The 15,298-nt window shown below is 30.3% G+C and overlaps 1 protein-coding gene and 1 pseudogene across 3 annotated transcripts; both read right to left on the minus strand.

Moving 5' to 3' along the window:
* Positions 1–3,315: 3,315 nt before the first annotated feature.
* On the minus strand, positions 3,316–4,356 carry LOC145191922 (uncharacterized; annotated as a pseudogene).
* Positions 4,357–8,587: 4,231 nt separating this feature from the next.
* Positions 8,588–15,238, minus strand: LOC145191351 (integrator complex subunit 4-like). Of its 3 annotated transcripts, none has more exons than XR_016444927.1 (11): positions 14,766–15,238; positions 14,404–14,510; positions 13,906–14,082; positions 13,015–13,154; positions 12,431–12,626; positions 11,513–12,069; positions 11,141–11,428; positions 10,668–11,032; positions 9,248–9,673; positions 8,955–9,075; positions 8,588–8,882 (listed from the first exon to the last, which is right to left on the minus strand). XR_016444927.1 is itself a non-coding variant. In XM_090066571.1 (11 exons), exons 1-11 carry the CDS (start codon positions 15,157–15,159, stop codon positions 8,716–8,718), a joined length of 2,922 nt encoding a protein of 973 aa, XP_089922697.1. In that variant the 5' UTR covers positions 15,160–15,238; the 3' UTR covers positions 8,588–8,715. The 3 variants fall into 3 exon arrangements, 1 of the variants encoding a protein (XP_089922697.1); XR_016444926.1 differs by having other exon boundaries at positions 11,141–11,434; XM_090066571.1 differs by having other exon boundaries at positions 11,141–11,412.
* Between the last annotated feature and the right edge of the window lie 60 nt (positions 15,239–15,298).

Consider the following 15,298-nt stretch of genomic DNA (forward strand, 5'->3'; position numbering starts at 1 on the left):
TTATAGCTAAATATTAAACAGTTTTCTGAGATTATCTACCATTTTTAAGTTTTAATAGTAAAACGAGTTTCTACAACTTTTGTTACTTTTTTTTTGTCATTGGTTTGTATTATTGGTTCGTGCACTTTTTATTCAATTTATTGAATATTGGTTATTGCCTTATGTTTCAGTATAAATTAGTAGCCAATAGTAACCAATAAACAAAAAATATATTTGAAAAAATGATTTTTTTAAAAATTTTTATCAGAATAAGGAGTATGTATTTTATTTTTATAATTTTATATACAAATATCTTATTAGATCTTAGTTCTCATAGATGTTGTAAAGAAAAATTAATGTTAATAATGTTCAAAGTTCAACTTTAACGATTCAAACTGTCGCATACGGTTGGTGGTACAACAAATAGCTGTATGTTAAAATGATCGACAGATGTCACTTAAATTTTTTCCTATTGACGATCCATCAAAAAATGTTGGCATTTAACATTATATTACGATTTTTATATTTGTATTTGCTGTACTCAGGGTTCATGTTCCAAAGTTCCAAAACATATTTCTGAGAAAGAAAACGAATTACACATACAGCGTGCAAAAAAAAAAAATTTTTTTTTCCTTTTCATAATTTTGTTGAGACTTATTAGAAGAATATTTTTTCGATACAACCCAATCATAAAGTATTAGAATAGACAGGTGACTCTTCCTTATTGATGATCTGTACATTGGTAATCTGTATATTGAGTGCGTATTGTATCATCATTCTCAAAAATTTTATACAAAAATGATTTCCGATGTCTTTTTGCTCAATTAAAATCGACATACGCGTTCCCGGGTGTTCCGCATTGAAATGTTTGATTGATGTTTGTCATGTAAACGAAAATACGCAAGCATTAGACACAGCAATCTGAGGCACGGCTTATACCACACAAATAATTGGGTGAATATTGTTATGACTCATTCGGGATTATTTGTCAACGATGACTTTGACATTTACTGTCTTATTGATTGAGTGACGCCGTTACAGTTTTTAAGCAATTAAAAGTAACCCCAAAACAATTATTTTTGACCATATATTCTTATAAGATATGAATATTTGTATTTTCTTACAATACCAATAACAACAAACATAAATACTGCTTTTCAATAAAAATTCCATCGTCATTCGGATTAATATTTGAGTGGATCACATAAATATAAACAAATTCTTTTGCAAAAAAAAACTTTTTAAATAAATCTAGGAATAGAACTTTACAGATTATTAGAGGACATGTAGTTAAGGGTCCGCGTTACCGACTTGTTTAAACTCAGGGGCGTGTACAGGAATTTTTTTGGGTAAGTCGCAATTTTAACCCCCCCCCCCCAAAAAAAAAAAAAAAAAAAGTTAAATTTTAGCATCCCCCTCCCCCCCCCTTCCTCATTCACAAATGCATATATGAGGTAAGACGGCTTAGCAATCGCCCGATATTTTATCGCACATGATGCTAACCATTATCAAACATCATCGCTTCGCACGCTATCTATTTTTAGAAGAAAATGATGATAACCATAGTCAGCACCAACGCTTAACAGTTACACACGACCTATTCTTATATGAAGCAAAAAAAAATTGTTGAAAAACTGTCTAAACTTTATGTTTAAGAAATGTTTAATAAATACTCACTAAACAGGGTGTATGTACCAAAGGAAGTCCAAATTTTATTTTTAATGTTTAAAACCCTTTCTTTCTTTTTATATTTTTTAAAATGCAAGTAATTAAAAAGATACTCAGCTTTGTATAAAATAGTTGGGGATGTCCATTGATATATTTTAATATATGCTTGTTGTTAATTACAGTCTTCTCCTCCTGATGATAAATATCAATAGAATTTGACTAAAACTTTACTCAGGGTGTAATTGAAAAGGGAAGTCCGGAATTTGTTCTCTAAGAAATAATTACTTTTATTTTTTTTAAATTAACAAAAGAAAATATTTAAAAAATGAAGTACCTTATAACTTAATAAAAAAAGGTATGTCCATTCAAGTTTCTTATTAATTTGTTTAAGTCAAAAATTAAAACAACCTCCGTTTAAATATATAAATCGTTTTGTTTTTTTTTAATAAACTTTAGACCGTTCTCGATTTGACAAGCACTATGCGCGAGGTTATAATTATTTAATTCTATCTCCTATTTTAAAAGTTGGGAGAAAATGAGTTATTAATTTTAGTAAGTAATGATTACTTCTAAAATGCGCTCTATTTTACAAGTTTTTTTCTAATTTGTTTAAACATAAATTATTTAAAGCATAAGTTATTATTTCTTTAAAAATTAAGACTAAGTTTTTAAATAATTATTACTTTAAGAAAAAAATCAAAAACTTTCTCCCAACATTTAAACTTGGAGATAGAACAAAATAATTCTAACTTGGCGTATAATAAAATACTAAACCGTAAATCTAACTGTTATCCCGGATTAATAACTTCTTACCATCCGTTCGAACAGTTAACCTTGTATAGTTTGCTTAATTATTGCTTTAGTTTATTATAATTATTCGCTCTGTTTGCTTTTATCTACCGACGCATCATATTTACTTAACGAAATATTGAAGTTGTGAAAAAATATGTATATATACATATTTTGGGTATGTCCAGCGACGTAGCAGACATCCCCTAGACACGCCCCTGTAAACTTGCCGACCTTTTGTAAATTAAAGTCGGCAAGACCAGCTCGGTTATCTCGGCAAGGTCGGAAAGCCTTAAAAAATTGGTCATAAGGTGCAGTTGTAAAAAGATTACCCGGGACAAAATTTGTATAGATTTTCTATAAAAAAATCAATCCTATTTTCTATAGGCTTTTAAAACATATTGCCTATAGAAATTCAACTATTAAAAGTCTATAGAATATGCAATTGAAAGTCTATAGACGTTTTTATAAAAAAATCAATCCTATTTTCTATAGGCTTTTAAAACATGGCTCATAGAAATTTAACTACAGAAAGTCTATAGAAATTTCTATAGATCGTATTTTTCAAAAGTGTATAGAAAATATTTTTTTATTATCATTTCAGATGGTCTATAGAATTGATCGAATACATTCCATCAAATATAGTCTATATTATATTATATATTATATTACATATATTGTAGAATGTAAAAACTCTATAAAACTGCTATATATTGCAACTATATAGACTTTTTATGACATTCTACAAACCACCTATATATTACATCTAAGGAATATTTGCAATTGGGAGAAAAAATAAGAAAAAGAGCATTTATAAACTTTTAAAACAAATGACTATATATTCAATAATCAAAAAAGATGGAAATACAAAATGTATATTCATATTTTAACTCTTCTTCTTTTCAACGCAGTATTTAATTTTATTTTGATTGCTGTTTGCGCATACTCCCAATATCTGACAGGCACAAGCTCAAAATACAAAAGAGTTCAATTATTTATTGATTTCTTTTGTTTAATAAAAAAAATTTAAATGCTATAACTATTTACCAACAACACCATCAAAAAGGTCTTGACAAATTTTGGGTTTTGCTACTTTGTCAGAGTGAGCATTACTTTGCTTGCCAGAAAAACTGACACTCCTTAGATAGTTTGTGTCTCCCATCAATGACACCAAAAGATCATGGTCAATGTATATTTTGTGACCTGGCGCTAATTGTTTCTAAATTACAAAGTAAAAGTACTATGACTATAATTCATATAGTTAAATATATAAATAAAAATAGATAAATTTTGCAACATGAAAATATCTTACTCTACTAGATCCATTTGCGTAGTTAGGTTCTTTCCAGATTGGAATTAAACAAACAGGCAATTCAGTAAGATTTCATTTAGAAACAAGACTGTCATTGAAGGCATTACTATTTGTTATGCTAAATGAATCATTAAGTTGATCAGACATATCAGAAGAGTTGAGAGTGTGAGAAGTTACTCTACTAGACCCATATGAATTGCTGGGTGTCTTCCACTTTTGAAAAGATGAATGAAAACTGAGCTGCGTTGAAGTCACATGCATTTTCTAATTCAACAGAATCGTTTAATAAGTCTGAATATTGATTAAAACTAGAAGTAAGACTTTTTGCCAATTTTGGTACATGATGCGTTGAGGAAGAGAGATCATGGGGCTTGTTTAACTGCAAAACTCCATCGAAGAAGTCCTGGGTTGATCTTTCTAGTGAACTTAACACACAAATAATCCCTAAAAAAGAAATTAAAACAAATTAGTTAAAACAAAGAAATTTAATAATATCAAATGCAACGCATTTAATAGCATTAAGTTTCTTTGTTTGAACTGGGCAAATAGAAAACAAAACATCATTCGCTATTTTCATATTCATAATGCTCATTCATTGATGTCTCCATTGCAGTGAGAAGTTGAACAATTCCTAACTAAATAATCATTTAAAAATTTTTAACGATGCATAAATTATTTTTAAATGCATTTCAAAGCTTTACTTATTACTTTCATTGCATTCCTTCCCTTTAAAATCTCCTTAAACACAGTACAGCTATATTAATTTCATTAAAGTTAAAATGATATTATGTAGTCTCCTCTAAACCACTAAAGTGTGGCACACACGCACACATGCACACACGCACACACACGCCCACACAGAATATTTTGAATTTCTATAGTGTTCATGAAATTGTCTATAAAAGTTTTATAGAGTTCAATTATTTTTACAGAACTCCTATAGAAATGAAATAGTTTTATAGAAAATCTATAGAACTTTTTGTCCTGGGTACCCATTGAGTTAATCTTCAAAAATGGCAAGGTTTTCAAATAGACTAAATATAGGCTTATGTCGGTCTATGAAAAACTAATCGATGTTTCGTTAATGGTAAAGTAATTTCGTTAATGGTAAAGTAAATTTAGTTCCGTAAAAATTGGTACGAAAGTTTGTAAAATCGATATCCTGGTAAAGGTCGGTTCTTTCCATTAAAACCCAAAAGACACGGTAAAAAATTAGTTACAATTTATTCAACAGAAATGCTTGTTCGTGTTATGAAATTAATATATTAACGATCAAAAACTTGATTTCTTGCTGCATGGGAGGGGAGGAGGGAAGGGTCATAAAACGTTTAATGTCTCCAATCAAGTACGTTAAACAGCACATTTCATAAGGCAGCCTCAAGAGCGTTAGACAACATCTTTTAGCTAAAAAAGTAAACATGTGCACCTCACACATGTTAAAAAAAGTTTTAGTGACAAAAATTGCAAAAGTACAAAAAGAGCAGATTAACCTTACTGAAAATTATTGAGGGGTGCATGTCCCCCTCATTTTAAACTACTGAATTGTCATAGTTGCATAATCTTTAATTCTAATAGCTGTCAAGCATCTGCGTTGAATGTCAGTCATCGTCTGGCATTAAGAAACACAATCTTCAAATTACATTCTGCAGTTTATTTAAATTTTGATCAGATGAATAAAAGATTTTCATCTCTTTATCCTCAATAAAAGTTTTAAACTCACAACCTGTAAATATTTACGACACCAAAATGTCTACGGGCACCGAACAAACTTTGAGAATATTATAAAGACGTCGAATAAAAATATGAAATGTTTTCAAAATATTTTTATTCGTCTGACACTAATTTAAAGCCTGACCAGTTTTCTTTAGACTTTAAAACACTGGCACATGGTCAAACATTTCATTTAATTTTAGAATAAGGATGATCCCGAAAGCAAGATATACAGCCTCAAGCTCTTTAACAGTTGGTTAAACAATCATTGCAAATACAACTGAATGTATTGATTGCATTTGTAAACTTTTTGCAGTTCAGAAAACAACTGTAACTTCAATAACGCTAGCTCACTTAGCAACATCTTATATTTTAAAACGTTCATAAACATCTTATATTGGTTACCTTCCATACATCACCCTCTATAGTTAACACTAACGATTTTTTTTTTGATTTTCTCCCCAAACTCGTTTAAGATTTTTCTCCCCAAACTCGATTAAGATTGACAAATAATCTGTTTAAAGCCCCATGCATCAAGTGTATCTCATGAAGAGGTATTATTTGTAGGATGGGCAAGTTGATGTCTCACGCCAAAATAGGGTCGTTGACATCGATGATTATTGTTCATAAAATAGGAAGTTTTTGAATGTTGAGCAACATTTTGTTAAAAAATGACGGGCACCCTGATTCTTCCAAGAGTTTTGAGCTGTGCTAGAATTAACCAAAACAGGGATGCCTCACACCACGTTCAAAGATACTTAGAAGAATAACTTTGGAAGATCTATAAGAGTATTTGCTAGTTTTAAGTCGGTTGCTTGGAATTGAATTAATGCCAGGTGAGGTAAGCAAAACGCGAAAATTGTTATATAAATCTTGAAGGTCAGATATAATCCCAACAGCTTTTTTGACACATATGTCACTAAACTTTCTTACACTAGCATTTGACTTTTTATGTGCTGGAAAGTGTTGTATATCTGATAAATCTTGTTTGTATTCAACCACGCTTTTAGAAACCCTTCCCCCTCGGTCCAGGCCAATTTTTTCCATGTGGTTAAGGCTAGATCCTGTATTCTCTTATACAAACGGCACTAAAGATGAAAGATTGTTGCACAAAATAACAGGACGCTCCACAAGTTTAGATTTACCCTGCTCGGCTTGGTAGGTAAAAGTTCTACCCCTGAAAAAGGTTTCCAGAGTTCATTCTATCAGCGACAAGGCTGCTTTAAGATTAGATTATATTGCAGTCATGCTGCCAGCGCCTTCTTGCACAACCTTTTGTGCTTCAGGTTCACCAATTACTTAGATTTAGATTTGATTGCAATTTCGCTAAAGTCTAACGTTCTCTTAACACTATGGCATTCCACCTCTCACTGTCACACTTGGTATCTCTAGCATATTTCTCCTCAGTGTGCTTAAGGTTATTTAGTCCTTCATTTACCCGACGGCTCCCTGTAAACATGGAGCTTGCTGGTTAGACGAACTGAGAGAACTGTGCACTTCCGATTCAATCACTTTCCAATTCCAAGCGCACACAATGTTAGCTCTTGTCAGGGGTGATAAATTTTGCATACGTTGAATAAGACCTTTATAATTGTTTCTAGGAGGCAGAGTCATTATACACTTGTCATTCTCCAAACTTGTCATTATGAACAGGCAGTTGTGGCAAACTCCAAAGGGAAGGAATCTGTCACAGCCTGTAAATTCTTTTTACACATTGTCTGTGATAAACTGCTTTTATCAGTCATTTGTTTTGCACCAATTTTTATCATGAATTTTGGCATTGTAAAACATTTTCAGATAATATTTCTTTCCTCTACAAATAAATTTTCAAAAATATTCAAACTTAGTACAAATCAAATGGTTAAAATTGAAACAAATATCTGGTTGTGAGTTGCATGAATGGGACAACTACTCTAAAAATTTTTCAAAAACTTGATTTTAAAAAAGGTTTTATAATAAGATTTCATGCAGATTTATTAATCTGCAAAATAAGAAAATATTTTTCCTGATAAATTCTTGCCTAACTTTTGTTATTTTGAACGTAAGTAAAAATATGCTCTTTGCACAACGGAGTTTTTGGTGTCGTTCTCCTGAATTACTGTTTCAAATTAAGATTTTGTGTTTATATCCTATTTGTTATTTAACATTCTGTTCCTTATATCATTCAAAGATAGACCATTTAGATTGCTTCTAAAAAACAATTTTATAAATTTATCAAAGACTAATTTTATACAATAATGTAAACATAAATGCTATTTTATAATTTTATTTCTTGCATTTTCTTATGACTTTACATCTTAAACACGCGTCATAAAAATCTAAAAAATTTTCATTTCTACAAAATTTCATTATCACACCTTTACTCATTTTTCTTAACTTTTTTAGCAACGTAAACAAAATTTTTATTGTTTTTTCAGTTATTTTTGATTACCATAGTGATGAGCTACCATTTTATATATATTCTTGCACTTTTAACGTCAGAATAATATTTACTATGACTCAAGAGAAAGTTGATTCATATGTAATTAGCAATTTGAGAGTAATCACCTTCCCTCCCTAATTTTGCTATTGTACCAAGACTTACAGACCAAGTAAAACAAAATCTGCCGGAAATCCTCATGTAACTACCACACGTAATTACCTCACGACAAAAATGTAACTTCTTTCCTGCTTCAACTCATCATCATTATTTTTCATTCCAAATAAAAATATTCCCATAGTTAAATCCAGTTTCTCCGTTTAAAAAAAAATACCTAAATTTAAAAAAATTCCAGTTGGCTAAAAATTTCAAACATTTCAAAGCTTAAGAGACAGTTACAGTATTATATAAAGTTAGCTTTATTCAGGGCCAATTTTACATAACGGCACCCTCAGGAACCCGGTGGCACCAGCACCGCAACTAAGGCTCACAAATTAAAGTTCTGAAAAGATTTCTTTTTAATTCTTAATTTTCAAAATGTTCAATTTTTTTTTCTTTTTCTGTAGTGAAAAAAATCATGAATTTGACCCGAAGTCTAAATTCAGCACGAAAGCAACCTTAATACATTACTTCGTCATTTTAACAAAATCTAACTTTCAGATTTTTTCTATGACAGTACTAATGGTCTGGTAAGAAAACTTGTCTCAACATATTTTGAAAACAACGTTTTATTTGCATTTTTTACAACGAAAATTAAAATTTTATAATATATCTACAAATCTCTCCGCCAAAAAGCTGCATTCTGCCAGTTAGAAATGTCATTAAAACAATACTATTGTCACTTAGACACCGCTTTAGGTAAAATATACACTTTGACTGGTTCGCATAAATCTAAAAATCCTTTATAATTGTAGGCATCATTTGTTTCCGGCTGCTCTCTATTGATCTCTTCTTTGATGTCGGTGACATGAGATTTAACAACGTTTAACTTCACATAACACGCTTCTAGAAGTAGAAAAAGTTCTTTACTTCCAAGCAACCAACAAAATAATTTTTTTATATTAGTAAACTTTTTACCTGTCCATGTGTTATGACAGAGAATCACCTTACTAACGAGTCGATATTTTGCTGAGCTGCAGCAATGGAAGTCATTTAGAGTCGGTTTATAAAACTGCACCTTAAGGTCCGGGTAAACTATCTGAAGTGAAATGTTAAGATTAATTTTTTTTTCTTTTTCTGAACGAAGTCAAATATAATTTCAAACAGTTTTTTAGCCAAAAATAAGTTGATTGCTTTATGTCTTAAATACGGAAATATAGACCACATATACAGTATATAAATTGTAAATATTATATTAATACTTTAACTACCTTGATGTAAATATCAGCAATGTTATCGATATTTTCAATGTAGGCCACAACAGCTACAGCAACAGTCAAACCAGCACAAAATTTTAGAGGGTTGTCTAAGTTAGTTCTTGGTTCAACCAAACGTGCGTGCGAAAGCTGCAAACGATCTGTAATAGAGAGATTAACCGGATAATCGAGGAAAAAATTTTGTAAAAGGTTTATAAGAGTCGAAGTTTCTAAGAGGTTTTCTTCAATCGAGTCCTGCAGTTTGAGAACTTGTTTTAATCGCTCGTTGGCGTCAGAAGTTGACCTCACGTGCTCTTTAAACTTTCGTAGGCGCTGTAGAAAAGATCCCCACAGTTTCAAGTTTACTTTCTTTGGGAAATGATCTTTGGTTACATGCCGAAGCTCCAAAAGCACACAAAGACTGTGTGCCAAAATTCTGATCTAGAATTTAACAAAAAGCACTTTTAACAAAATAACTTTAGAGTTCTTAAAACTCTACAGAATATGGAACAACACTGTAATACAAAGTAAATTATGCAAAGACGAGTTAAATACGTTAAATATGTTCATTTTAACATATTTTATCATATTTTAACATATTTTAGCATATTTTAACATATTTTATCATATTTAGTAAAACATTTAAAAAAAATTATTCACACAAAATTTTCTTTAATAATTTGATTAAAATTTGACTGTAGAGAGACACAAGAAAATAGTTTAAAAGAAATCTGTAATATACTGCAAACTATTGAATGATTACCAGGTGTGAAAAAAATACTATTTATAAAGAAATATATATATATTTTTAGTATTTAACAATAAAATAATAAAAAGTATGAACTTAAATTTAGACTTTTAATTGCAGACATATTTTACATTTTTACCATGGACAAATAAAAAGTATAAGAAATAGTTTGTGTTTGATGAGTAAAATAAATCATTAATCGGTTGAAAAGTATATGAAAATTGTTAGCAGATTTGGGAAAAATCAATGAGGATCTTGGTAGAATCTTTTATGTTTCTCACATTATGTTAGATAAAAAAAGAAAAGATAATGTTTAAGGAGGTTAAGGAATAGATTGCATTAAAAAAACAGTTATACAACAAATTCTATATATAAAGAAAAAAAGAGTCTGGGTAAGAAGGTGGTTGGTTGAAAAAAAAGTAAAAAAAATTATTTATCACTCTTGGTTAAGGAGGATCACTTGACTGTAGGATCAATATCACAAAATTTCTATATAATGATCACATATGTTTTAACATAATTGTAACACTTTTCAATGTCAACATTTTTATGAAACCCAAAACACTTATTATGCAAGGATTTTCACTAAATATTATCTTTGAAAAAGATTGTGGTAAAATAAAATTAGCAAAACAATTGAAATTAAAAACAAACAAACAAAGAAAAAGATTTCAAAATGAAACTTACCAGCCTCAGAGTGTTTACATTTTCACTTGATAATCCAGAATACATAAACTCTAACTTGTAAGCGTTGTTCATGAGATCAGCAACATCATTTTGCAAGGAGCTGCACAATGATGAAGTTGCCATAGCAGCAGGAATTGACCAGGTTCGATCATTTCTACATTTAATGAGTGTCTGCTGACATTGCAAAAAAAGACATAGAAACTCAGCTGCAGGAGAGAAACCTTGATTCATAGTTTTAATGTGCTGAAAATCCCTGATGCATGATGGTATAGCTGTGTTCAGGTTCGAAGAACAACCTTCTAAAACCTTGTACATGCGGTTTATAGCAGCAGAGAAGAATTCACTAACAATAGCATAATCAAGATCTAAAAAAATGAACAAATTAGAATAAAATTTCAGCTTAAAAAGAAAAAAAAAAACTCGACTGTAAATTTTTATTGTTTGTAAATTATTATATAAAAGAAAAGAAGCACCTGTTGTAAACCCTTTCTTATCTTTTGACTGTGGAATCAAATATGGCAGGCTATCTCTTAAATATTTATGATGTTGATTTGTATAGGATGGAAGCAGACTGAATATAGATGGACACTTCTCAGCAGCATTAAAAACCAGAGCAGCTATTGCTATATGAGAAGAATCATTGATATTAGGTTCAGGGACAGCATAAAATGGGTGTGTAACTAATAACTCTGGAACTAAAGATGAGACAAAAAAAGGATGCCGTAATCCAAGTTCTTTTAAGCACCTAAATAAAAAACAATCTTCGACTAGAATAAACTTGATATTAAAACAACAAAAACAAAAAAAAGAGAAGAGAAAAAAGAAAAAGAAAAATGCAATCTTACTTCCATATTGACTCATTATCTAAAGGGAACTTTTTCAAATTATTTAACAAAGCCAACACAGCTGCATGCAAGCAAGCTTGTGTAGACAGCAAACAGTAACCAAGCAATTCTCTGACAGAATCTCTAACTAATTGGTTAAAATCATTTAAACATTCCAAAACTGTGTCCAGTTGATCTTCACGCAAATCAACATACTTGTGCAGTCTCATCAGGCTTCTGATGGAATTTAATCGAACCATCTCTATTTCATCGTTAAACATATCAACCAGAAAATCTGTTGAAAGGTGAGCAAACTGCGCATTATGATTAGCTAATTCACATATAGCATCAATGCTAGCAGAACGAACCTCCATATATTCATCCTCAAGTGCGCGAACAAAGACACCACATGCACCGGTGTTCATTAGTTTAACATCTTGTTCATCTGGCTTGTGAGGTGTCACAAGGTTATCGCTCCATGTATTTCCTGTGCTCCATTGAGTACTACCACTAACTGAACTACTATCGTCATTGCCAAGAAAGCGCTCTGATGCTCGCTCATTAAAACTTTTTGTTTTCTAAAATCAGTTCATTGAAAATTAGAAAAAAACTCGTGTACAGCACTTCAACAACAACCTGTATACATTTGCACACAACTAAACTATTAAACAAGTTTTAACTATGAGAGAGATTTAAAATAATCAAGTGTTAATTCTTTAGGTGCTCCTAGAGTGTTACCAATATACCCAAATGACTTGCGCTGTTAACACTATCCTTAGTGTTAACAGTGCAACTCATTTGGTGTATGCACTGTTAACACTGTCCTTATCAGCCATATTATACGACCTTTAAACTGACTAGTCAAGCTCTCATATAATCCTCTGAAAATCTCTTTACATTCTTTCTTTAAGATAAAATAAACACTTGAATTAAACATACTTTTCCACTCGATATTAACTTTTTATCTAGTGTTTGCTCAAGCAAACTAACACTGACTTTGTGTAATGAACCTAACAAACCAACAGCTTTTGCTCTGACTTTCATGGAGCTATCATTTACCATACTACAGATTTTTATAAAAGCATCATCCATCAATGGAATAGCATCTGATTGGCTGCACTCTGATGCCATCAGTCTAGATACAACAATTACATTTTAGAACTAATGGAAACAGTTAACATGCAAGTGTACTGTTTTAAATTTATAAAAGCTTTAAATAATTTATTTTAAAAACAATATAAGCAAGGAATAGTGTTAGAAGAAAACTATGTTATCAATATGCCCAATATTTATGAAATAAAGGGACATTAGTATAAGAAAATACACATTAAATCAGGAACTTTTTTATATAGTATCATAAATTTCAAACATGTAAATATGTAAACAAAATGTAAATATGCAAAATGTTATTAAACAAAATGTATTTTTATAAGCATACAAGAACAGCAGAAAGAAAAATATATTTGTTTCATATTTCTTAACATTTTTTTTCCTTTATTTTGCAAAAAGTTTAATAAAACCACCTCTCAGGTTGTGTTTGACTGAAAACCCATACTAGCGTTATAGCAGCTTGTCTGACATCCTGATAGTCATCAGACAGCGCAATGCAAGCCTTTTCATATAGAGTAAAATCTAATATGTGCTGACGTTGATGAAGAATTAACTAGTAAAAAAAAAAAAAATTAATCAAAAACTTTAACATAAAATACCCATTCAGTATACACCAGAGCTGGCGAGATTGAGGTTTAAAAAATTTAAGACAGAGGCGGCGAGCTTGCTGCTATTTTCCTTTTAACTTTAATAAGCAACAGTAAAAAACATCAAAAATTATTATTTTTCTTTATTAACACGGATACTAACATCTTCACATCAATGTTAAGGTAAGCAATTATAAGAAACTATTACTAACTAATAGAAGGTATCTAAGAAAATTAAAAAAATACCTTAAAAATAATTACTTTTTGGCATGATGCAAAAATATTTCCTAAACTAACCACTTACTGCTGCATGACTGATATTAACCTGGAACAGGCTAAAAGTTTTTATTAAGTGCCTATTACTTTATATTTTCTCTTAAAATCATTTAAAAAGTAAGTGCGCTGATGAAATCTGTTTTTTTAGAGCCATAGGCAACAAAAAATTAGTAAAAAATAACTTAGAAAACATGGCATACACTTAAAAAAGTTTTGAAAAAGTGAAGGGTAATAAAATTTAGAATAAGTGAAGGACAATAAAAATTTACAATAAGTGAAGAATAATAAAAATTTAGAATAGGTGAAGAACAATAAAAATTTAGTGAAGGACAATAAAATTTTTGAAGTGAAGGTCAATAGAAGCTGAGAGTAGAAGCAACAAAACTTATACAACTATCATTCACAATAACAGGTGTCATTAAAATAATAAGTATTTGATACCAGAGATTGGAACACAACTGCTCTCACACGAGGATCTTGATCAGCTGAAAACTCATTAAAAAGCTCCATTGGTGTCACTGATCTTGTACTTGTAATTTTAATAGGCTCGCTTGTACAAACTCGAGCAATTAAAAACAAACATGAGCACCTCACATCTTGATGACAATCTTCAAGTTTCTAAATTATTTTTAAAACTTTCAAATTTCTTAATTATTTTTAAGTTTCCCACCCCCACTGGTTTCTAAGTCCCACTCTTGTGTTTAAGGCAGTCTTGTGGCATTAAGGAATTCATGCTTTCCATAAACAGTAAGGCAAAGCCTTTTAAAAACCAATAAAATCAATTTTAAAGATTAGAAATTCAAGACGGTAAAAATTTAAACTTGTTAAAATAATGAAAACCTAAAAAAGGAGTGAAAACACTTTTCAATTACAAATTTTTTTAAAAAAAACATTAAACAAAAAAATTAAAATAAAAATAAATAGTTTAAACTAGCAAACCTTAACAGCTGCTTTAAGAATCCTCTGGATGACCTCAGATTTGTTAGGAATTAGAGCTGCAGTTATTGTTAAAGATTTGAATATTCTGGAAATAACATTATGATTACCTGAAAACAATTTTTTTTTTAGGAAATATAAAAAGTAATAATATTTGAAGATTAATAAACAGTTATCAGGTTACAAAAATTGTCTGCTACCCATATAGTCCACTTATTCAAAAATTAAAATCAGAAATATCAATTAAATATAACAAAAGGCAAAACTTGAAAATATTGTTATAACATATAGTAAGGTATTGTTATAACATATAGCAAGGATTGTTATAACATGTAGGAAGGTAAAATCTGTCAAGTAAAACTTACATTCTTTATGAAGACACTCTAGAATGTCCTCCACAATCTGCATTTTATTAGATCCAACTATTCCACATAGCTCAGCCATTAATTCAACAGCTTTTGAACGTAGCATATGGTCTGGTTCTCTCTTCACCAGTTCCTTAAAAAGTCTCATCAATTGTTCGCATTCCTCTGACATAATTCCTGATAAACGCAATGATTTAGAAAATTGAAGAAGAGTGTAAAGGTTTTCTTTCTCATTTTTTGATTCATATATATCTAAAGAAAGCTTTTGTGATGGCGTTTGGTACTTTATCCGTAATTTTAAAGGTGGAGGTGTAGAACGAGCTGCTGATTCTACAATGGTTGAACATTCCACAATATCAGTAGTTAGCATTCGTTTTGTACCCATTTTGTACATTTGTTTTGTATTTGTTTTATAAAGTTGTAATCTAACACATGAATGTTATTAGTTTATCATCACTTTTACGCTAAAAATTCAGAGAAATGAAAAAACTCACTTTTTTTAATATTTCAATCACAAGACAATAATAAATCAA

The sequence above is a fragment of the Hydra viridissima genome, unplaced genomic scaffold (assembly GCF_058129835.1).
Source record: "Hydra viridissima isolate aposymbiotic clone 2 unplaced genomic scaffold, HvirCarnegie_v1 scaffold_11, whole genome shotgun sequence".
NCBI lineage: Eukaryota > Metazoa > Cnidaria > Hydrozoa > Anthoathecata > Hydridae > Hydra > Hydra viridissima.